The sequence below is a fragment of the Metopolophium dirhodum genome, chromosome 4 (genome assembly GCF_019925205.1).
Source record: "Metopolophium dirhodum isolate CAU chromosome 4, ASM1992520v1, whole genome shotgun sequence".
Classification (NCBI taxonomy): Eukaryota; Metazoa; Arthropoda; class Insecta; order Hemiptera; family Aphididae; genus Metopolophium; species Metopolophium dirhodum.
Window position 1 is genome coordinate 2,367,187 of NC_083563.1, and position 25,863 is coordinate 2,393,049.

The 25,863-nt window shown below is 27.4% G+C and overlaps 1 protein-coding gene across 4 annotated transcripts; it reads right to left on the minus strand.

Moving 5' to 3' along the window:
• Window positions 1-1,240: 1,240 nt before the first annotated feature.
• LOC132943171 (ras-specific guanine nucleotide-releasing factor RalGPS1-like) lies at window positions 1,241-25,054 on the minus strand. 4 transcript variants are annotated; one of them, XM_061012025.1, is made up of 14 exons: window positions 24,761-25,054; window positions 24,309-24,569; window positions 15,833-15,936; window positions 9,650-9,819; window positions 8,637-8,916; window positions 8,412-8,575; window positions 8,206-8,348; window positions 7,899-8,130; window positions 7,647-7,826; window positions 7,372-7,446; window positions 5,062-5,181; window positions 4,827-4,985; window positions 4,646-4,758; window positions 1,241-4,572 (listed from the first exon to the last, which is right to left on the minus strand). In XM_061012025.1, exons 3-14 carry the CDS (start codon window positions 15,905-15,907, stop codon window positions 4,442-4,444), a joined length of 1,842 nt encoding a protein of 613 aa, XP_060868008.1. In that variant the 5' UTR covers window positions 15,908-15,936; window positions 24,309-24,569; window positions 24,761-25,054; the 3' UTR covers window positions 1,241-4,441. The 4 variants fall into 4 exon arrangements, with proteins under 4 accessions (XP_060868008.1, XP_060868009.1, XP_060868010.1 ...); XM_061012026.1 differs by having other exon boundaries at window positions 24,650-24,774; XM_061012027.1 differs by lacking the exon at window positions 24,309-24,569.
• Between the last annotated feature and the right edge of the window lie 809 nt (window positions 25,055-25,863).

Genomic DNA, 25,863 nt, shown 5'->3' on the forward strand with positions numbered 1-25,863 from the left:
AAATTTGTAGTCAATTTAACAAAAACTAAATGTTGATCGTAACATTTATTTTAAATACATAATTAGTAGTTATCTCCGTTTAAATTCTTAGTTAAAATAACCACAACCTTATTTAAAACAATTATACTGTGGGTGATTATAATAAGTTATTTTATTGTTGAAATACCTAACTCCAACTATTATAGTGAAATTAACTCTGTATTTATAACATAAAAAGTACCTCAAATGTGAATGATAAGACAAGTAATTTTTAAAAGCACTTCATAATTGCACACATTTCCACAGTTAAGGTAAAATATTCAAGCGTTTTGGTGTACCCATCACTCGTAATGTTTGAATACTTCAAGCCAGGATTTTTTTTCAGGAGGGCTGATCAACTTTTACACTTTTATGCATTAAATACGTCCTAGCACAGATAGATAGCTGAAAAGTGTTAATACTTATAGTAAATTTTTAAATATTTTAATGTAAGACTTTTTGAGCAACTATCATAGGCCATTAAAATAATTTTTTAACTTTCTTAACATTTCGGGGAGGGCCACTGTGTTTGATGAAGAGTCGCGCGGACTGCAAGGGTATTCAAAACTACAAATTGCAATATCTACCTACTTGTGTTAATTTGTTATTAAAAAAGTATAAATCGTATATAGTTTTGCCCTTAAAACGTCTGAAAAGAAAATTTATCAGCTGGATTTATTGTATTTCTAAAATGTTTTATCAATAATTATGATGTGCCTACTACCATTGATTATAAATACTAGTAACACAGGACAATACTAGTAAGACCACAGAATAGATTAAATCATAATATGAACAATAATATGATGATTTCATCCATTATGTGGTGTAAGAGTGTAAGAATAATCTAACTGTGCTTTTTAACCAAAAATATGGATTTGTGGCGGTTTATGATTTAAAATTTAAACATATATTAATAATATATTTATATATAAAATAATAATATAAGTACCTACTTACTTATCTCCAGTTCTAAATTCATTCTTATAGAATCAAAAATGAGAAGAGCGTTTTAAGTAGATTTAACCATATTTCCAAAATTGGTCGTTTTACTTAAGTATGAGTAGAAAAAATTTGCTCTGCTCATAAAATGTAGATTATTGTAAAGTAGACCAAATTTAATTTTTTTAATATGACAGTAGGTACATACAAATAGATTATTATAACAATAAATTTATCTGGAAATAAATTGAATGATAATAATAAAAAAATAAGACAAGAATATTATGTAGGACATTTTATTGTTTTGGCATGTGTGTGGACAATATACATAAGTATTGTACAAATAAATAATCTTAAGCATTTAGTTATTGCTTTTATACATCTAAAAGAATAAAATAAATTAAGTGTCATAATATGCAAGTACACAACTATATAATATTTAATATAGTAATCATACATCAGGCCATCAGAAATGGTGAACATTAACATTTCCGAACATTAATAAATTAACACGTAGGTAGGTACATTGTATCACCATATTACTAAACAGTAAACAATAATTATCAACAGTTTATATCCAATTTCAAACACAACAATTTAACAAAACAAAACAGTTGCGCCAAAAATTACATACCTATTATAATTTATAATATCATCACTAACTGATCTCAAATTAAAGCACGAACAAAGCATCAGGTATGTATAATAACAATAATAGTAATTTCAATTAAATGCTGGTAGGAAAAGGAAACTGTAAGTATACATTTGTTAACCATTTCATAAGCCAACAGACAGATAATAATTTTAAAATGGACTATATTAGGTTTATACTATATAATATTATATATATACTTTTTTTTTTTGCTTGAAAATAGATTATTAATATTTGACTTTTTTATTTGCATTTCCTTAAAATACATTACAATATTTTAAAATTATATTGTTTAAAGACATCACTGTATTCTTTAAATTGAGATCGATTTATGCAAATGTATAATATTTTAAGTCCGCAAGAAAATTATTATTTCAGCTCAATGTTAAAGACTTAACAAAATAAAACTTTTGGTCTGAAACATACTCAGATTTAGAAATCTAAGCAACTTAAGCTTTTAGCACAACAATGCAAACCACTAACTATAACATAAGTATACACATTGTATGTCTTTTGACAACATTGTTGTGTCCTCTTCAAAAAATTAATACTTTAAAAACAATCAGATGGAGTTAATTTAGTACAATAATAATTACTCCCTTACAATATTAGACTCCTGGTCGAGTAATAAAATAATAATATAATCATAGATTAACTATCCTATAAATAAGCTATATTATGCTGATAAGTGATAACAATATAACAGTTAAATTAAAAATGAACACAACAACAAATCTGAATGCATTTATAACGGAAAAAAAAACACAATTGCTAATAATATAATTGATTACAACAAATAAATTTAACTCAGGTTATTATTAGGAAAATAAAATTATTAGCACATTGTGCTAATTACACAAATTAAGAGAAAATCTATTAATACATCTTATTAATCTATGAAACTCATTTAGTATCACTCACATTATTAATGTTTTTTTTATTATACTATTATTTATTTCATCACAACTTATGTGCTATTAGAGATCTTACGCTATACTGGCTATTTATAGATCTACGGCAGTCGACAGTGAAAAATAAGTTATAGATTTAATATTATTTTTTAAACACAACATTTTATCTTTTCTGAGTCAATATAATTTATAAAATTTACTGTTTAGGTAAAGATAATTTTTTAAGTAAATATGAATCATTTGTCAATGGGAAATTTTAACAGGTGATAAATAAACTTAAGTCTCATGGAAAAAATACTCAAAAATTATATTATATGAATAGAACAGGAGCGTACAAAAATATAACACTTAAATAAGATTCATGATTATTCAGAATCGTTTTATATAATACCCCAACATTTCTCAACTGTTTAAATGTATAGTAAATAGGTTTATATTAAACTCAATGATATAATTAGTATAAAATGTATAAACAGTTCCAATATTAAGGGCTTTTCACAACCTACTCCGTATATGCCATTATTATTGAGTTTTTATAACACAATAGTTATTAATTAATATTTATGAAATTGCTATTTTATCTTCATTATTTTCAATCATGATGTTTTTAAATATGATTATAATAATATATATGCTTTAAGATATCAAAAACATATTTTCTATATAATTATTCTTTATTTGCAAACAAACATAAATTAAGCTTGAAAAAAAATACTAACAAAAATGTTATTTTTTTTAAAATTACATTTCTAAAAAAATAAATTATGAACAGCTTTGGTTCATAATAATAATTATCAAGATATTTTAGTGTAAGGAACTTAGGCTTTGGCCATTTTAATTTTATTTTAGGGACTATTTATGTGTGCATTTTTCCAATTAAAGTTAAGCGTTTTGTAAATAAGATTATCCATAACTAAATACATATAATTATATAAACAACAGCCAGAGTCAAAAATAAAATACTTTCAAACAATCAATTAACTAATAACATTAGTCAGAGCAAACTTAATAATTTTAAGATGCAGAGATATGTTGTTTAAATGTTCTGATTAGTGTCCACTAAACACAAAGACTGTTTGTAATCTAGTGGGAGAACAAAAAGCAGGTGCTTATGCGCAAATAATAAATTTATAATACAATAGTTATAAATATTCATAACTGAATTATATTATTATATTATTGGATTAAAGATAATAATTAATTTTTCACAAGAACCAACTGCAATCAAAGTAAACTGAAATGTAAAATAAAATAATAATTTAAACCAATGAATTAAATAAAAAGTTTTAAAAAAAAGTCAGACTTCAGAAGAGTAACAAAAAGTATAAAACACCATACTATAGTTCAATATAACATAAGATAATAAGGATATACTAAGCAATTAAAATATTAATTGTTGGTAAATATACATTTGAAGTTGTAAACAACTAAAATCAATCGTGCAAGTTAACTCAATTAAATATATTAAAACACAAATACTTGTATGGCAAGATATATTATAATTGTTTTTATTTTATTTTAAATCAATGGAGGCAAGAAACGTAAAAAAAAATATGTATTTCATATGGAAATGTATAATATGTATTTCAATAAAGTAAGTCTTAAATTTTAAAACATCTGATATGTGTTTCAAAATATTATTTTTCTTTTTAATTTATTGCAATTTTTAATCTATATTAAACAACTTAAACTAACCTAACTTTATTTTAATATTTTATATTTATATGTATATTCTATCTAAAAATCATCTTTGGTAACAATTATCACTTTTAGTACGATTTAACTCTCATATAGATATTATTTATATTTTAGTGTATTATAGTAACCTTAAAGGTTGTATTCATAAAATAATCTGATTTTAAAATTGATTTTTTTTCTATTTTTAAGTAAAAAAACTCACATGAAATTTTAAAACTAATCAGTCAAAACTTATAAGGTTATCGGGTAATTTAGTGTCGGGTTGGTGTACTGACTGTGCTGCATGGTACAATCGTCTGTACCATTGTAACGCTGTATTGTCACTCTCAGCTCGAAACTTATATGTATTTCCTAAAACAATCATAAATTTAGTCAGATAAATATATTACTTCAGAATAAAAACAAATCAAGTTGAAATATTTACTTTGATCAGGATGCTTGATTAAAAATGTATCTGGATTATCACCAAGACTAATAGTACATCCTTTTAACGGACAAAGTTTGCAAGGCTCTCGTTTAAAGTCATTTCTGTTACAACTGTACAATAGACAATATTATACATACATAAATACACACATATTGATATTTTGTAATCATACACTTACCCTTTAAATGACTTGGGTGAGTAATAAATTAATACCGATGCCCATAGTTGTATCCAATAACGTTGCCAAGTTGTCACAGCTGGTTTTCGTCCATTTTTCAAAACCACTTTACGCCTTAAACAACTTTCTAAACTTATTTTATGGGCTCCTTTCAATGTTCTATTTAAAAAACATACATTTCAATATATTTCAGTCATACATTTTATTTATTATCATTATAATTTATGGTACTCACTGAGAGGGTGATAGATTTAAATTAGACAGATCTAATGTATTCTCTTCTATGAGCGAGTCATCTAGTAAATTTCTCGAGTTCACAGTTGACAATATTCCTTCATCAGATTTATGGATCAAACTAAAAAAGTGTATATTAAGAAATTTAGAAATTAAATTTATAAAAAAAAATTCATGAATTAGGAAATACTAAGAAATAAATGCACCGACATAAATAAAAGTAAAAATATCTTATTAGTTGTTAAAAGTTAAATATTTATTAAGTAGCATTTATTATACCTACTCACTTTATACAATAAATGTTTAAGTTTTTTTTTTTTTTTACTGTTGGTCTTATTTCTTAAACAATAAAAATATTAGGTATTTTATAATAAATTACTCTTTAAATACTTAAGCAATTAGAAATAATATGTCACGTGAAAAATATAAAATTATAAAAGTAATTACTATAATTGATATACTATACTATGTCATAATTAAGTACATCATACTATAAAAATTAATTTTAAATCCAAAATAGCAGGAAATGAATTTTTCTTAGAATGTTGTAAATAATAATAAATTTGGAATTTAAGGTAGGTGACTACTTTATTAGCCTTATTCATTTTTTATAAATACTTTGTACTTGACTAAAAATGTGTATTAAAATAGTTTTTAATAAACATTCAATTATTATTTTACACATACATTTTAGTATACTAGCTGAGTTATTTGTATATGTATTATATCTGCATATAACACCTTAAGTGAATGCCACATCCGCATAAACGTACAAGTGTATAAGTGTACAAAACGTATAAGTGTACAACACAGTCAATTTTACGTTGACATTAATCCATTTTACCATGTTATTTTTGAAGTTAGAATTGATTGGCCCATGATAAAATTGAATAGTAAGATTATCATCTCGGCTTTTTATCATATTTTAATTTTAAAGCGAATTATGAGTATTTTAAAATTGTAAATTGTTTGTACATCTTAAAATACTCATAACTTGCTTTAAAATTGAAATATAATGAAAAGCCTATGAGAAGCCCTAGATAATAATAATCATACCTTTAAATTTTATAAGAGGTCATTTCACTATAATTTTGGAAATTATGGAGTAAATGTATTATTGTGAAAGTAAAATTTGCTATGTTGTACGTTCATAAGACAGAGACAATACATGCAGGTGTCCTCTTAAGACTATATTCTTCAGTGACTCAAATAACATAATATCTTAGACTTTTAAACATATATTCAAATTATATTTTATGTTTATACCGAAATATGATGGTAATTATATACTATATAGGGTGGGAAATTGGAGTTTAGCCATAAAAAAATAAATAATATGTATTTATTTTATTAATACCACGATAGTTATTAATTCATATTGAATAGATTAATGAAATTTGAATTATTAATATAGAAATTAAAAAGTAGTAATACTAAAATGTTTTTATTGTCAGTTTGCTATATGACATCAATAAAATATAAAATCTGGCAGTATATGAACAACAGTTCACAATCTAAAGAAATGATAATTATAGTGAACTGAAAATAAATCCAAACATTTAAATGAATGTTCACCATTATACCGAACACTAAAGTATGAAAACTAATTGAATCAATACAATTTGTTATACAATTAGGTTAAAAATATTGTGTTAACGAGTTTTGTAAAAATGTAAAAACATTTTATAAAATATGTTTAACAGACCCATTGCAGACAATAAAAACAGAATAATATTAATTTTCTTCCTAAACAATACTTCACGGTATGCATATTTTAAAAGACACCACGATAGAAATTATACATTATTTTATGTTTGATACCATAAATTTAGTTTATTGACATAATATAATATGTATTATGAATTAATGTACCGGTGTCAATAACACACATTCTTAAATATATCTATTACTTTATACCAATCAATAGTACAACAATTCACCATTATTTAAGAGGGGTTGAACTAAATTTAAGTTGGTAAACTTTTTCCACTTAAAAACACGATCAGAAACTACGTAATAAGATACAAAATTAATTGAAAAAATAGAATTTAAACCATACAATTATAATTTGTTAAAAAAAAAATGTAATCAATTAAAAATATTGTTTTATTAAGAATACTTAAATACTCATATATATTTTTAGTTGTATAAAAAAAGAAACTACCATACCAAAAACAAAATAATTTGAAAAAAAGCACATTGATTATGTTTTTCAGCCAAAAGCAAAAATAGTTAACAGCAAGATCTATAACACTTGTGATAAAAAAAAAAAATGTGCAAAGAATCAACACTCTAAAACCTAACTGCTTACCTATTATTATTACACACTGCAGATTGATTCACAGGTTTTTTAAGAAAACTACGTGGTAGACTTGCACTGCGATATCTGATTAAAAAATAAATGTATGTTTAAAATGACTACAATAGTCATTGACAACATATGGACAATGGACACAGTTGTTATTTTCTTTTTTTATTTAAACTTATAATTTAATGTTAATGATAGTATTTAATTGTATATTTAAAGGTCAACAATAAAAATAAGTTGGATTTAAGTATTATATCATAGTATCTGGATCTGCTTACTTTGAACAATTTGTTTTCTGTTGTTGTTGCTTGCATAAAGAAAATTTTCTTATTCGCATTAAATCGGTTGATTTTGCAGGTGATAAACTTAATGAATCTAACAACACTTGATTGACGGATTCTTTGGAGCCTCTAGAGTTTTCTGTTTGGCAGGATAAAGGTTCTAACTTTAATGATAATCTAAACACATTATACATGAAATAGAAAAGTTTGAAATAATTAGGGCATAATTTACTACATTTTAATGCATACTTATATTGGTCGTCTTGAACAAACTTATGCAGTTCTTCAATATATCTAATAGAGTTCAAATAATCATTTATCCTAGAAAACCGTATTAGATGATCATAACGGCTCTGCTGCATATGTGATATTACTCTTAGAATATTATTCATTTTCAGACGCCTTGCTTCAGATTCTAATATGCCGCTACTTTTATGAGGATGTGCCATATCAACATACACCAAATCAGTCAAAAATACACCTAGATGTACATATATTTATTTAGAAAAATGAATGTAAATAAATAAACTTATTATATTATTTATTTATTATTTACCTAAATAAGGTATGCATGGCAAACGTAAAGTTTCTAGGTGATCCCGAAGATTTCTCCAGTTATTACATTCTGAGAAAACATTGGCTAGTTTATCGAATGATTGCCGATCTTTCTTCGACACATTGTTCCATGATTTAGATAGTCTAATCAACAATATAACAAATTTTGAAATTTGAGTTCAATCACTTTATGAATTAAAAACTCACCTATAAACTGAAGCACTTTGAAGGGAGGAAATAACAGCAAACAATGAATGGAAATTATTAAGGTCATACAATTTTTTGGAGATCTTTATAAACTGAGTGATCAGATCAGCACGCAGTTTTGGAGTGGTGCCTTTCAATATTTCTTGAACAACCCAAAATGATACCTGAAAATTGATCATGTTTAAAATTTGATCCAAAACATTTTGATATTTAATTTTTACTTACATGATTGAATTGCCTAGTAAATGCTACTACATTTGGTGCAACTTCTAATTTTTGCTTCTTGTTCCAAGAACACGAAGACAACTCTTCTGGGGATATTTGACTAAATATATTTAAATCTAATAATGTGAGTTGGGCAGCCCAATCTTCCGGAAGAATACCAGGAGACAAAACACCCTTAGTCTTATCAACATCTTTTTCATCGACTGGTGAAACACTATAAGGATGTTTTAATGTCATATTACAAGGAAGACTGTGAGTTTTACATTGCCTTGCTAAGCCACTGTAAAAAAAAAAAAATATGTTAATACTTAATTGTACAAATAAATGAATGCTTAACGTTCAAGTACTAATAAATTAACAATAGGTGTATTATATTATTATATTACACTATAGGATATAGGTAAAGTTATGAAGTCTAGTTGTAATTGCACAAAACCAAAATGTTACCAAATATTATGATAACAAAGTCACTTGTTTACAATAATATATATAATGTTATGTTGTAGGTATTATTTATTTATCATGTCTTTGGTCCCGGTACTTGCAAACACAAATACGATGCCGGATACAGTGACTGTGTATAATCTGTTTTCATTAGATGTTAATGCATTTAATTATAATACCATTTATTGCTAACTTTTATTTTCATCATAATGTAAATCTACTTAACCAGTCACAGCTGATCTGCAAGTCTAGTTCACTGGATACTTTTAATGTTTTTAAATCTACTTACGTTGATTCAATATAAATTCTAAAATCAGTCGTACAACAATTTCAAATATAATTGTTTATACTAAAAAGTAAGGTAAATGGTAATGCTTTTTTAAGGAGTAAAGTATAAAAGTATAAAAGTATAATAATAGTTACCTATGTACACAAATAAACTGTATTCAATAAGAATAAGTAATAATATAATAAATAATAAATAGTAAATAGTAGCTGTTAAAAATGTAAATAATATAAGTTTTTAATAATTTTATATTTAAAAAATAATAAGTCTACTCAGTACTCACCATGTTAATGTTTCTGAAAGACGTCTTCTATGCCTTTGTTCACACGACGGAGTTGATAGATTTGATGGATGTTTTTTCAAAGAGTTGTAAGTGGTTAATTTTCTATACTCTGTGTTGGAAACTAAATGTTCTAATTTATCATCATCATCGTATGCCTTTGACTTTACTTTCTGTAAACAACACACATTTTTAGAACTTTTTATAAAATTAATAAAAAAATTATGTGCAATTTGAAAAAATAATATAAGAAATAATCCATTATTTATATGATTGATTATAACTTATAAGACTATTCAATATGAGAGAAATTAAAATACTAAACAACAAAATGAATGTACACCGATTGAATGCATTATCTTTACTAGTTAAGGTTTATCATATCTAGAAACGATAATAAAACTGGAAATATACATATAATAATATAAACATAATATTATGTTACATATTGCCATATTGGCCATAAAACTAAAACTATTTATTTTTAATTATTATAATAAACCGTTATAACTTAGGTACCCAATTATAATAATACTAATTAAATTCAGAGCAAGGTCAACAATATTAGATGGATTCTTCTGCAATTTGATTAATTATGAAACAGAGAACATGTTTATCTATTTTTTACAAAAATAATTTTAAATGGGAAAAAAACCTAATATGATTTATATTAAATCCGTGAGCCTATAACATGATGACATTGACATACCTAATACAATATGTTGGTAAATTAGACTGATTATTATGAAGTTTGATGGTAATAAATAATAATTAACAAAAGATAAATTCATAACTATTTTACGACACTGATATTTTTTAATGGCCACATTCCTATGCGTTTGTAACATTCTGGAAACAAAGATAATATAGATGATCCGTGAAATGTTTGTGGTAAAATGAGGAAATTAAACTAGAAATAAGCCATGTAGGTTAGCAGGGCCGGATACACGAGGGGTAGGAAATTCAACCACCCAACCCCTTACAACATAGAAAGTATATAAAATGTAGTCATTTTGTATTTGTTAAAATATTAATTGTGATAACCCCTCCCCCCCCCCCCAATATTGATAAATAATAATAAGTACTTAAGAATTCGTTAGTAAGAAGGTAGACATATCTTGGGGGGGGGGGGGACAAAATTATACCACTGCCCGCAATCACACCACTGACTAATAGTTTTAAAACATTCCAGCACCCATCACCCACTCTTAACTTATAAAAATGACTATAATTTTTATAACACCGTATACCTATTATAAAACTGTTGGATATTCATTCTACGGGGCACGCAACGCACAAGTTTGTAAATCAAGCCTTTTTAAAATTTCAGTTGCCACGTCATTCACTGCACCCATCCAATGTCAAGGTTACATACATTCATAAATGTATTTATTAACACTACATGTCTACATTACTGCTGCTATCGTCGGATTATATAGTATGTAAAATCTAATCATTATGTTTACTCCGACCAAAAACTCATTCGACAACAAAACATTTCGACTATATTCATAAAATATTCGACCAAATGACTCGCACCGGATTATAACATCCATATCTTCTAAAGTATAAAATATATATTATTATCGTGGACGGTTATCCAATATCTTTAGTAGTGGCGAATGTAGGTCCCCCCCTGCAGCGGTGGCAGTGGCGTTAAATTTGATTGTCTAAGGGCTTTACCGCTGCGCCGCGGTGAGCGGTGAAATGTTGTCCTGCAGTAATTCACCGCCACCGCTGCAGTGTGTGGGGGGACCTTAACTCTGAAATAAGAGGCTTGCTCATTTGTCATAATGTATTTCACTGTATTATAGGAATACACATTTATCCCAAGATTAAATATTTAAAAAATGTTTACTTTCAATTCATTAATGCATTATATTTTATTTATAATTAATTAATAATACACAAATTATTTTTATTTATAATAAGAATATCAAAGAATAGTCAACCACTTGAAGACCATACAATCGAACGTAAACTATACAAATCATTGATGAAGCACAGCTGAATGAGCATGTCATGGGCGGTTAGTAGCAGTTAGTTATGTCACCTGGATCAACCAAGGGCTATAATATTATATAGGTCTATGCTATAAAGTATAAACTAATAGACAGCGCATAGAGAGAGAAATCACCAGACGGGATTGTTGAGAGAGAAAAAAGAGGTACTGGGCTGTTACTATGTGCAAAGCATGTTTTTTCTCTCTCATATGCTCATAGCTCATATGTTATGTTTTCTCTCTCAGTTATGTCGTCTGGATTAAGCAAGGGCAGGGCGGCGTGTGGAAGCGCGTCTAATAGTTTATAGCATAGGCCTATAATTATAGCCCTTGGTTAATCCAGACGACACGACTGAGAGAGAAAAATAACATATGAGAATATGAGAGAGAAAAAACATGCTTTGGGCTAATGTTTTGAATACTGTAACAGCCTAAACCTCTATTTTCTCTCTCAACAACCACGTCTGGTGATTTCTCACTCTATATGCGCTGCTCATTAGTTTATAGGTTTATGACTAGGTTTATAGGTTTTATAGGTTATTATATATAGGTTTATGGTTTTATAGGTCTATGCTGCTAGCGAAGCAGCCATCAGGTCTTGGGAGTCGGGGTAGCCAGTATTTCACGGCGAGAACAAGCGTTGTATTACGCACCTAGCTATCACATGGTCTGACGCTCAGTTAGTAAAAGTTACGATCACTAATTAAGATGTACAGGACACGGAACAAAATCTTATCAGTTGATGACAAGTTTTTTCAACTTTGACTCGTAGCGTTGAGTAATCGACGGTGGTAGTTTTCACGCTATTCATGAATTAGGATGGATATACATTATACATATTATATCGACCGTGATTGACCAATAGAAAACTATGAGAGCGCTAATTGTCTGATTAAGGGGATCGGTGGCGGACAGTTATTTCAGCTAAAACATACCAACTTTTATTCTATCATATACTGATCAACCTATAGTAATGCAATAATAATTTATAACACTGATATCGGACGGTCCACTTTTCCCAATTTCACACACACATACATATAACACACACATATAACTATCAATTTAGTTTGAATATTTTTAAATTTCGGAATTTTCAAACGTTGATTATTCAGAATTTAAATCAGAAATCTTAAAATGTGGACTGACCAATCTCAAATAGACATTATAAAGAACTCAGATCAGTTTTCTGAAAAATGATCGCATTATTAGGTCGATCGGTAGGATGGAACAAAATACATACAAATGTGAAATTACCATAAATTGTCTACCGTTCACGCGCGAAACGCCAGCCAGTGACTTGTACATGTGTGTGCGGGAACACTCCACAATTTTTTTTACTCACAGTCACAAACTAATGAACACTTATTACGCACTACGCACACATTTACAAGACCCGCATACGTGCAGTTTTAAAATTGCCTAATTCGAACTCCTTAGAAACTGTCTGCCTCCGATTCCCCTTAATATTGATAGCGAGGTGTCGTCCCGTATCCTGTATATTATCTTAATTCGTGGAAAATTGTATTTGACTTTCCGGTACCTAAACTTTTTTTATGTTAAATGTTCAGGGAAATTTAATTTTCAAATCTTTGATTTACACAGAACAACTTTTTATTTACGCTAAACTTTTTTTATAATTTCCAATAACAACAATTTATGAGTAACCTTGTATTACATTTTTAATTTATACACGTTTGTTGTTATTACAACTCAGTATAAGAAATATTAAAAAAAAAGATATTTTTATCATTTAGTTGAACAAAACGTAGCACTATTATATTATTAAAAAGGACCTAGGTCCATTAAACTGTTTATAAATAAATAAATAAATAATACCTGTGTAGTAAAATAATAGACCATCTTAATGAGTATTTCTTATCATATAACTACATTTTTTATGACAGTGGAAAATATAACTTATATTTTAACAAGTATTTTTGAATGTGCACACTTTTTTCGGTGTCATTGAAATATAAGGATTAATTAAAATTTCCGATCCACCACTTATTATAGTCGTTTAAAAGTTTAAAGTTACTTACGAATACCATATACATACTAACGCATACCTCCGCATAATAATAGTTATTACTTATTAGAGTCATATATTATTATATTATATTTATGTATTATTATAATAATCGTTTAATACCATTGACTTTAGAATAGTTTTAAATTGGTACACAGAGCATGGGATATTTTTAACTAGAAATCATTTTTGTGCAATCCATCATAAGCTAGATTAACAGGATTTGAAGGGGGGGGGGGGGGTGAATAACAATATCCGTAAAATGACGGAGGAAAAAATATAAATGTATAATATTATTTGGGTCGAGGGTATTTTTCTCTTGTGAATGGTTTTTAAAAAAATAAGTGAAACTATAAGCTATGAATACAGCTGACATATACGCATAATACGCATTACTTCACGCTTAAAGAACATCATAATATTTAAACAATTCAGTTTTTTAGAAAATAATTCTGAATACCCAGACATAAAATAAAGACTTTTTATAAAAGAATTTAGTATTTTATATCACACCGATTACCGAAAATTGAATCTCCTAACACTTGCCGATAACAAATATTATTATTATTGTTATTAATCATTTATCATTAATAATTGTCAATCTAAAATATTAAAATTAATTTAAGGCAATGACCTGTTATCAAATTCATATATACATATTACGATATTTGTATAGGTAATGTATAATTTTACACCAATGTTGATTTAAATTTTGATATCCACAATTCACAAAGTTATTCTTGAATAATGAATAGTAAATTACCCAAGATTCAATGAACTTTAATACGCTAGTATAGTTAGGTACTGCACAATATTATGCTCATGTCACCAGCAGCTGTCATTCGTGTATAAGAAAATAAGAATACATAAATATTGTAAATAATATGAAACACTAGCATTAGGTACCAGGTATACTTACTACTTACTTTATACTTACAACGCATTTATTAATATATCAGTTAAAAATGTATTTATTAATTTAAAAATATATCTTTAAAACATCTAAGGGACGTTTCTCAAATTTGTAATCCAAAATTATGAGTATAAAATCCTTAAAATAAAGGAAATATATAAAACTTATTTATTAAACTACCTATTCCTTTATATTGGATAAATGGTAATAACTAATAAGCTGTTGCGATGCGCATAAATTATATACATTAGAAATTACAAAAATGCACTCAATTAATGCAAAAATATAATATTATAAATTTGCATAACGCAACTGGAAATTTGACGTTTTATCGTATAAGGTGCCGCATACGTCAAAAATAAACAAAACATCATTATTATTGATTCCACTAGGGTTTAATATTACAAAAGCCCTCAAATTTACTAATAAGATACCTTCCAAAAGTAGATGTGCGGCATGTACCGTATAATTTCTATGTGGTAATATAATAATAACAATATTCAAATATTTCCTTTTTCAGTTTGTCGTAAGTGTATATGTAGCTGCTAGTCGCACATTATAGCCATAAAATAATAAGAAAAATGAAATTTTTTCCATATTGTTACAATTTGAACAAAAATATCAAAATATGCTAACATTTTTGAAATGGAAACACATTTGTATTGATCTAGATTTTAGGTATACTAATTTCTTTGAAATATGCGATTGCATAAAGTTCTAAGTGTATTTTATTTATAATAGCATATCTAGGTAATAAACTAATAACCTAATAACTATTAATATAATATTATGACATTAAGTACACATTACTTTTAGAGCCATACTGCAGTTATTAATAACAAATGGAAATATTCTTAATATTTAGTTTTTGTTTAATTTTGTAAAATTCTTATAACCTTGAATGTTTTAGGTTTACATTATAAAAGTATAATATAAACCTCTACCAGTCTATTCATTCACGTGACAGTTGCTGAAAAGAATCTAAGTATAAAAATAGTACAATGTGATTGTTATAATATAACTAAATATTATTATTATCCTTCTTAATTTAACTGTTTTAATTTTTGTTTAAAAAAAATTTACCGAAAATATCATAATTTATATTTTTATACATTCAAGTACCATAAATGTATGCTCTGTACAATCACGGTAGATACAAATTTAAAAATATGAAAAACCACGAAACTTATAATATCAAGTAGATAGCGGTACATTATTTTAATATATTTGTGAAAGCGTTACCTCAGACACGTTGAGCGAAGGGAAATTGTCAATAGAAACATCTCTGGGCATATCTGCATACCTCATCTTGGCCATAGATAACTGATATTCATTCTACAAACAGTCTGTAAATGAAAACAAATCATTTCAATATAAAACTATAAAATAACTTTAAAACAAACGTATTTTAATTATTTACCATTTACAAATATTACCATGTAATACTCAAAATTGCATATAAATTATAATAAAAAGTAGGTTTTATTTTCCTCTAAGCTAAAAGAAAATTGAAACGATGTTTCAAAAATATTATTTATTGATTTATTCTAATCAAAATTATTATCATGGAATAGTTTGTAACATGTAAAATATAAGATGATTTCTAAAAATACCAAAAAATGATTGATCGAATATATTTTTATTTAGATAATTTATGTACCTATGCTGTGAGGCAAAATATTCGATTCACTACTATTATAGGTGAATTTCATTTTTTTTATTTAATTGGTTTAAAAACGAATACAAGTAATTTATTTTATTTAGTTCATAGGTATATTTTAGGGGGAAAGTGTTACAATCAAAATATAATAATCGCATATAAACTATAAAGGAAAGTATAAACACCTTAGATCATAAAATACAAAAACATGGTAAACACCTTACACCATAATATTATAATGTAACAGGAAATCAAACCGGTGTGGTGTTTGAAAAAAATACATTATACTAAAATACTATAATATATAAATAATACACATCAATACATCATAATGAACTATGAAGTATGAATAGGAGTGCCAAAGGTCGAGCGACTACGTTACATATAATACAAGTTACAATTATAATACAAATTGTTATTCATGAAAAAGAAGCTGTCAACAATTTCATGTAGGTTATTTTAACCTTCTGTTAGATAGCTGGACAGTTTTTTATTGACACAAGAGCGTAAAGGAAGTATTAATTATATTGCAATTTATTATTGTTTCTATTAAAATAAATTGAACGGGCATGTGATGTAATTTATGTGATCTATCTAAACTAAAATATTATTCAAATAACATTTTTTTTACAGTGGAATGCAAAAATAAATATTCAGATTAAATGTATTTTAACGATTAAAAATAATTGTATATTGAAAGAAATTTGAATGATTTATGTAATTAAAAATAATTATTATTATTACTCTGTATGTTCCTAATCTAAATTATTTAAGAGTATAAAAATAAAAAAGTGCACAGAAACTTTGATATTATTTTTACTTTCATACAAAATCTTTAGAAATGTTCCATTTAATTATTTTGCTAATATTAGGAAGACGACGTAGGTACTCAAATGGATGTATGCTAGCTAACGCAGTAACATAATTAAACACTACCAAATGGTAGCAAATTTTACGCTAAGAATAATCACTTTATTCCATTATTTTTAATATTACAGTGAATTGACGTATCGTCAGATTCAAATATTTCGACATTTAAATTTTAACACAAGTTATGAGCATTACAAATCCACTCTAATATTAAAATATATAACAGTAAAATGGATTATTCTGAACGCAAAATTTGCTGTTATGCTTTAGATAGAGACAACACGTTCAGGTCATGACGTCCTTTTGATCTCTTAATACATATTTTAGTTTATTAGTGAATGGTGCGATGTTATCACAAAAAATAGTAAAAATTGAATTTAATATTTACCAACAAAAAAAATGTTATAATACTTTACATATTATTTATAAACTGAATAAATTATTATTTTAATAATAACATTAATTATTATTTGTATTATCTAAGTCAAAACAAATGAGATAACGAACAAACTACATCCGGTCATCCAGCATTGGTTGAATTCATTCAACCGTCATATGCCCATGTTGTCAAAAATATCATATGAAACTGTTGTATAGTGAATAATGTTAAAAACAACCACGCATTTTTTCTAGTTATTTGGTTACTCGGATTTGATTGAGAAAATATTTTAATTTCTTAATTATTCTTATTTCTTAATAAAGTTATAATTTATAACTATAAACTGATGGATAATTTCCACGTATCTAATCTCGTTTGGAATCAAGCCAATTAAATTATTTTATTTTACTGAACCAATTTGTTATAAATAACTTTCAATAATTGTATTATATTGCCTCTAATAATAATTTATTTTTCTAGTTTCTTCAATTATTGTTATGAACACATCGTACATTAAAAATGTATCAAGTTCAGAAAAGCCAAAATGGAAAATAGTAGGTACTAATATTTAAAATTCAACTCATTACCAAGAATCTTGAAATAATTAAGAAGACGCTACATTCGTATGTGTTGTCTCCGTCTATGATATCATTATTATGAAAAAAGTTTTTCATGTTTGAAAAACACAAACAATAATAGTTTTTGAAACAGTATGAATTTTTTTCATATAAGTGATATCAAAAAAATAAAAACAACGTTGCACAGCCAAAGTTCTCCTTTTTATGTGGTGAAAATTTCGTTTCTTTTTTATGACTGTAGCCTTCTCAGTTCCGCGCAAAACAGTTTTTTGCTATGTTGTACATTTGTAAGACGGAGACAACGCATACGGGTATAGCGTCCTAACCTAATTTTTGTTCAGCACGTTAATGCAAACATTTTTCAAGTTTTTCTCAGATTTAACAAAATAATTTAAACTTGAGATTGAGTTGTTTTAGTATGTTATAAATTTATAAATAAATCAGGCCTTATCTAGTTATCTATAATTTGTTTGCAGAGGGTGAATGCAGGAGAGGGTGGTTCATAAACCGCATGATTTAGATATTATTATACACTCTAAATTTCTAAAATACGATTTAATATTTTATACACATTAGTATATTACATAAACACACTCGTCTTTTTCACAAAACTATACTTTATACAACCATTAAATGTAAAAGCCCAAAGCCCAAACATGTATTAGGTTTAAATGTTTTATACTTTAATTTGGTATTAAATATATTTTATTAATTATTTCTAACAATAGGATTTTTCAGAACTCGTCTTCACAGTTCACATAATATACAGTGTACACATTTTTGACAAAAATACTTGAACAGTTGAACTTAAAGATAAAACAGTAATGTCAGACTCATAAATAGTTCTTCATTCACGTACGGTCAATAACCCACGATAGCAATCATTTCCATTGTGGGGTCTATACTGTTATTTGATCTATAAGCGATTTGCAGCAAATATACGATGTGATGATAATATTATATACAACTAAAATATTATAATCAGTTCTTATAAAATAACTACAAATAAAATATATTCTTAAAAATCAAATAACAAAAAAAAGTGGTGTATTTACAAACATAGAACGTTACTCGATATTTTTCACTTCGAAGAAAATGTATGAATCATAAATCTGTATTAATAAAGTAACCATTAATTGTATATCAGCAGTACCCAGCCCAAAAACATATTTATGTTAATATCATTATATTTTTAACCAATATTCAATTGGAAAATGTAAATCAAAGCAAAGATCGTTTTCTATAATATAGCCATAAAGGTAAGTACCTAATAAATTATAAATAATATTTTATATTATATTATCATATTTTATTTTGCGGTTTTACTTACGCAAACACTTGCATAATATATTTATTTGTATACTTATCAGTTATCAGTTATCCGTGTGATTAAATTAAATCGTAATAAATATAGAATAATATGATAATTTATTTCGTATCCTCGTTGTAATAAAAACCTTGTAATTTTAATTTACACATATAAACTTTTAAGTAAATTAAAATAACAGGATAACATAATATTAACATAACGTGACAAATATAATATGTGGTTAAAAATAAAGTAAAAATATATGTAGGTATTAATTATTTTTATAATGGAATATATTAAACCTATTTAAAAGTACTATTTTATTTTACAAATGTGTACACCAAATTTTAACAAAATGAAAATATAATAGTAATAAATTAATGAATAAATTACTTTTTTCATGTTACCTAATAGAGCATATTGTTCTAATAGAATATGATAATATTGTATGATGCATTAACTATTACCTAGGTATTCATCCAATAACCATTGAAATCAGAAATTTTAAATGTTACATTTCAGCAGAATCTATAATATGACATACAGTGGCATGTCCAGCTGGTAGACCCAGGACTACACTGTAAAACCTTAAAATAGTAATTTTTTTAAGTCCTAATAACATTCTTAGAAAAAAATAATATTATAAAAATGATACGAGCTATAATGATATTAAACCAAATGGAACAAAATGTTTTTATGTTGGTATGCCAATTGTATTTAGGTGTCTACTGACGGAATTCATCACCTCCACATAACATATTATGATACTGACAGGAAAAAATATAATTTAATAGTTTAGTACCAACTACTAATTTATGTGTAATCCTTTGAAAAACTTAACCTAAATGGTTTCAAGTGAAAAGTGAATGACCAAGACATTTGTTTGAATTTGTGTGCCGTTGTTTTTTGTTATATGTATATATTTATTGTTTATTTAATTTTATTTATAATAATGTATGATTAAATTAAATTAAAACAAAATAACTAGCCACTTTTTCAAAAGTGGACATCAAATAACAATAAAAGTAGGTATTATACAGTGAGTACTTCTTAATGTGACCACATTTGTTCAGGCCATTTTGATTCTATTAACTAGTTGATTACATAAAGCATCCTTTTTTTCAATATAACATTTGGTTTGGGATTTTCATTTTTGATTCCAATAAACGGTTGATTCTATAAATCAGTGATCACATTTTTAAAGGCTAGGTTATTTTGATGAAATAGAGAAATATATTTCTTATGGTACCTTTATATTTCTATGCCACGATCTTATCAATTTTTTAGAAGGACTTAGACTCCCTCATATTGTTAACAATTACCCTAGAACCAGTTTAATAATACAAAAAACTACTAGTTAGAATTTTGATTATATAGGTACTCAATATGGGTATCAATATTTTCAAAAAAATTATCTGCTTAATAACTGACAGAAATAAAATGGTAGTTCATTTCAAAAAAAGTGTGTATTCGGTACCATAAGTCAATCCTTAAATGGTTTAAAAAACTTTAGTATTTGAAAATTTTAATCCTATTTAAGTGACTTTTATGATCTGACTATGCATACAGTTATAATGGTATTTATGAAATTAAACTTAAAAATTCTAAGCATCAGAATTTGAGTGAATGCAGAACTAAAATAAAAATATTGTGGTGAACATACAGTGAATCACCCTGTAGTACCTATATACTACAAATATATAAATTTTAAATTATAAATTATATATACGATTGCATAATTGTATATAATGAATAGAATAATGTCTAATGTGTATGAATGTTTTTAAAGCAATAAAAGATACATCACAATAGGAATTATTCTCGTAAAAAGTTAATTAATTAGAAGTAAATATCTATAGCCCATGTTTTCAAATTTGTTGCTTTATTACTTGATTTAATTTATCTATTCCAAAGTTTTTTTTTTTTAATAATAAATCCATGGAACAATAGTAAAATATTAAGAAAATACTTTATCTAGGTATCTGGTTAGAATCATTTTAACATAGATATGTTTTTGGGCTTAGTACTTGGGCTAACTTTTTCCAACCAATTTTTATGGGGCCAATTTTTGTAATGCTTTATTTATTGCCGAAGAAACGCAAAAAAAAAAATTAAATTAATTTCCTAACAAAATGTAGCATGCTACTAGATATTTTACCATTGCACTATACCCAAAAACATATATAATATAATTCTTCAATTTTCCTTGCAGAGGAAAAATATCTAGTAACATGCTACTTATAATACATAGGTACAAACTACAAACGACATTTTTTTCTTAGTCTTACTTCTTAAATTTGTTAAATTGGCAATACTCCATTACTTTTAAGTTATAGGTATAGGTGTACACATGAGTTAAGCTATAGGTAGACACCTAAAAAGGGCCAAAAAAGACAATACCTACCCATAAGTCTTTTTCACCTAACTGCTGAAATTTGAAAGTATTATAAATTTTAATTTTCTGTTTGAGTATATTTTATTTATGCATTTTTTTGTACGTATACTTTTTTGTAGGAAGGTGGGTGGGCCGTGTGAAGGGGTGGATGATAAAAAAAATAGTAGCCACATCTGCTATATAAGTCTGTGCTTGCCTTATACCTATACTTATAGGTAGCCTATCTAAGATAGATAATAATTATGAAGTATATTGAAACTGTAGTTAGTACCACGAGAGAACATTACTGTGTCCTGACCAAAACATGTCCGATCCTGCGCAACCCTCCATTCAACGACAACAGTTTGTTAATGTGAGGTACGTTCGATGCTATAATATATATTTATACAACCTCTACTGTCGTGTCATTAAGTGGGGTAAATTGTACCTCGGACCAGTCACTGCTGTCAGTCTGCATGCGCAAAGCCGCAAAACGGTAATGTTCTATCCTGGTGCAGAGTATAGACAAAAATATGATTTTCATAACAAGATTTTACTCATATTTTTATTGATTAAGTACCTAGATACCATCTTGGTACCTACATTTTAAGACTAAATAATAAAATATAAAAACACATTTAATATAAGACATAATATTGCAGTTAGAAGATATAAACAATTGAAACAATTGATAATTATACTTTTATTATGTAGTAATTCAGATGGTTATTGTTATAATACATTTATATAGCTATTTAATAATTAGTGAAAGACAAAATAACATAAAAATGTATCCAAGCATAGGCATGCGCAGGACATTTTTGCTGAGGGTGCACAGTACTAAAATGTTACCTAGCCTTACAACAAGTCAGGCCAGGACTAATTAAAAAACAATTTTAATTGTGTAATTGTACATACCACTCATTGTATGACCACTGCTTTGAAAAAAATTATAAACTCAAAATATATTATTTATCTATCTATCTATTTCTAAGCTGAACTCGCTGGGGGGTGCAATTGCATACCCTGCACGCACCTATATGGTAATTAGTAAAGCACTTAAATAAAATAATATATTATGTTTAGATAGTTTATTAATACTCAACAATAATGTTAACTACAAGTCATTTTATTCAGTTTTATTCCTTATAAATATGATAAAACAAGTGTCTACTTGGTGTTTACTTATACATGCATTATTTTATAAGATGTAGGTATACATAATATTATGTAGTTAGGTATATTTTATAGGTAGGTAGGTGGGTAGGTAATGGTTATTATTTCTTTATACAAAAAATAAACAAATTCTAGTTTTTTATTGTGTTATTGTTCAACCATAAAATGTCTTAACTGATGAATTAAAATTAACTATACGTCAATACAGGTATCCATTATATCCTAAAATAATAATATTATACTAGGTACTTAAGAATCAAAAGTCAAATTCCCAAACAAAACAATAATATTAAACATTAGAGCCTTAATAATTGAAGTATTGGATATTTGGATTAATTGATTATATTATTATTATTTTAAACACAAGCTAAAGCTAATATTATAAGCTAAACCTATAAAAAATAGTTTTATCATAATAATAATTAATAAGTAATAATAATAGGTAATGAACAATGATGAATAAATAGACACAAAACATAACATAAAGTGTGTAAGATAATATACCTTGTAAGGTATAAGTTTGATTAGTTTATATTGTTTATAACCCAGACAATTTTGTTTTGTTTCCTAGTCAAATATTTGTAAGACCCGCAAATAAAAGTCAAGTCATTATAGATGTTCAAATTAGGTAGTCTAATGTATTTACGTATTCTTATTATTTTTCACCTAATGCTATAATATAACGTATAAAGCCTTAAGTACAAATATCAGTAAATAATAGGTATTAGGTAATTATAAGACCTTATGTACACTGTTGGTATTATTATGAAAACTTCAAAATATAGGTATTTAAAATACAAATACCTACCTACCTTATAGGGTACTAATAGCCATATGGATGTTAGAATTTTTAACGAAACATAATATAATATGGTGTAATTTAATTGACCGTTGGGCTTTGTTTACAAACAATTTGGAAAACTGTGATATCTACTCTCAAAACTAGCAGGTAAGTAATAAAAAATGTGCAAGTTTTTGGCCCATCAGAAATAATATTTTTAGCTAGGTACCTATATGTAAAGCATAAGGTTGTGGTAAAGTGCTTATATGTAAAGTGTAAGCATAACTCTTAGCATTAAGCGGATGATTATGGGGAAACACTACGGCAAAGAAATTCCCCTGTCGTTGTTGGCTTGAAACAGATAAAAAAGATGGGTAAGCTATTAGGTAGATAGTAATAATATATTATGTGATAGGCAGGCATCGGAATGCGCTGTGAGCATAAGGTGAACAAATATTTTTCTATCCAAACTACAATAAACAATAAATATAAATACAATATATATTATATATATATATATATATATATATAAATACAAAAATCTGACAAGCACTAGGTCGGTCGTATAAAACAAGCAAATAAATAACTTACGCTGTTGATTGAAAACGATATCCCTGAGCGGGGGGGGATGTTTAGCAATGGAACGGCTGTAGTAGGGTAGTTGGGGGGGGGGGGGGCACTGCGTCAAACGATGTTGTGGACAAAAGGAAAACTCTGCGACGGCAGGTGTTCTGCTGCTGCACTCGTTTTTATTCGGTCCGTTTCAGCAGTCAAATCTCGTAGTTATGTTGGGCTCCGGACGGGCGGACGTTTTTCTTACTGGGGAAAATTGATTGGCGGCGATATGTGATCCTGAAGAAAATGATATAACAATATTTTTATAAGGTCTCGTACCGATGCGCCGCGGAGTTTCGTGTTCGTTAACTGCCTACCAAAAACCGCGAAATACTTCAGGACGCGTACCCGAATTAGCCGGTCGGGAGGGCAAAAATTTCACGTAAACTAAAACATAAAACGGCTCCGGACTCGGTCGCACTACCTACCTGTAGTAGTGGCTAGCCGCGGGTCCGGGGAGGACGTTAAGTTGTCGTTTCGCTGCGTACTGGAAACTGAACTAACTGGATAGTCCGGACATCAGTACGTCACTGGTAGTTGTTGTGTACTTGCATATAAAAACGGTGTAAAATGTTATAACAATATATTTTATTATTATTATGATAAACGACGGCGATGATAATAATAAATGAGTTCCGAGCGCGCACGACGGCCGACTGTGCCTTCCGACACACCACACACACACAAGCGCGCTTAACTACTGATCGTTATCACAGGGCCGTCCGTCGTGTAATCAGTCTTTGGTCGTTGAACGAGTCGTGGTAAAGCGCGCAAAACACGCCCTCCGCCGCGCGATCGGAACACCGACGACTCGACCGACCGGCTGTCGTCGTCGTCGCTATGTATAAATTATTATTGTTATTATAATAGTGAATATTAAGAAAAATCCGCAAACAGCAGCTGCTGCAGCTGTAGGTCGCGCTCCACAAAACAGCGTTTCGTATTTTATTGTTGTTATTATTATTGTTATTACCTACGTGGTTTAATACTACATAATATATTATCATTAATTTTACCGGCTTTACCCACCTATGTACCAATGTAGCATACCAGCTACCATACTATAGGTAGCTGCATTCACAACGGAAGAAAGAAACCTCGTAATTTATGGCAAAGGCACCGTTTTAAATCGAATAATATGAGTTTTGATATTTTAATTTGTATTGCCATTTGCCATTCATATAATATTCATCTGAATTCTAAGAAACTGTAATATTATTATGTCCCGCACGGGCGTCCTGGAAAATGTCAGGAGAGCTAAACCCTTTCATTTAATATACAATTACACGCACTGTAGATACCTATGTGGCTATGTAGGTAGGTATTATGAAATTGGGCACACGTAATTATATATTTATAATTTTTAATATAAAAAAAATAAATTAATTATAGGTAGGTAATAAAACTGAAGTTGTTTTATGAAACTTTTGTGATTTTAATTTAAACATCCACATTACGGCATTTGATTATAATATTATTCCAAGTCAGAAATTTGTTAAAAAAAAATTTAAATCGTATCTAGGTGAATATT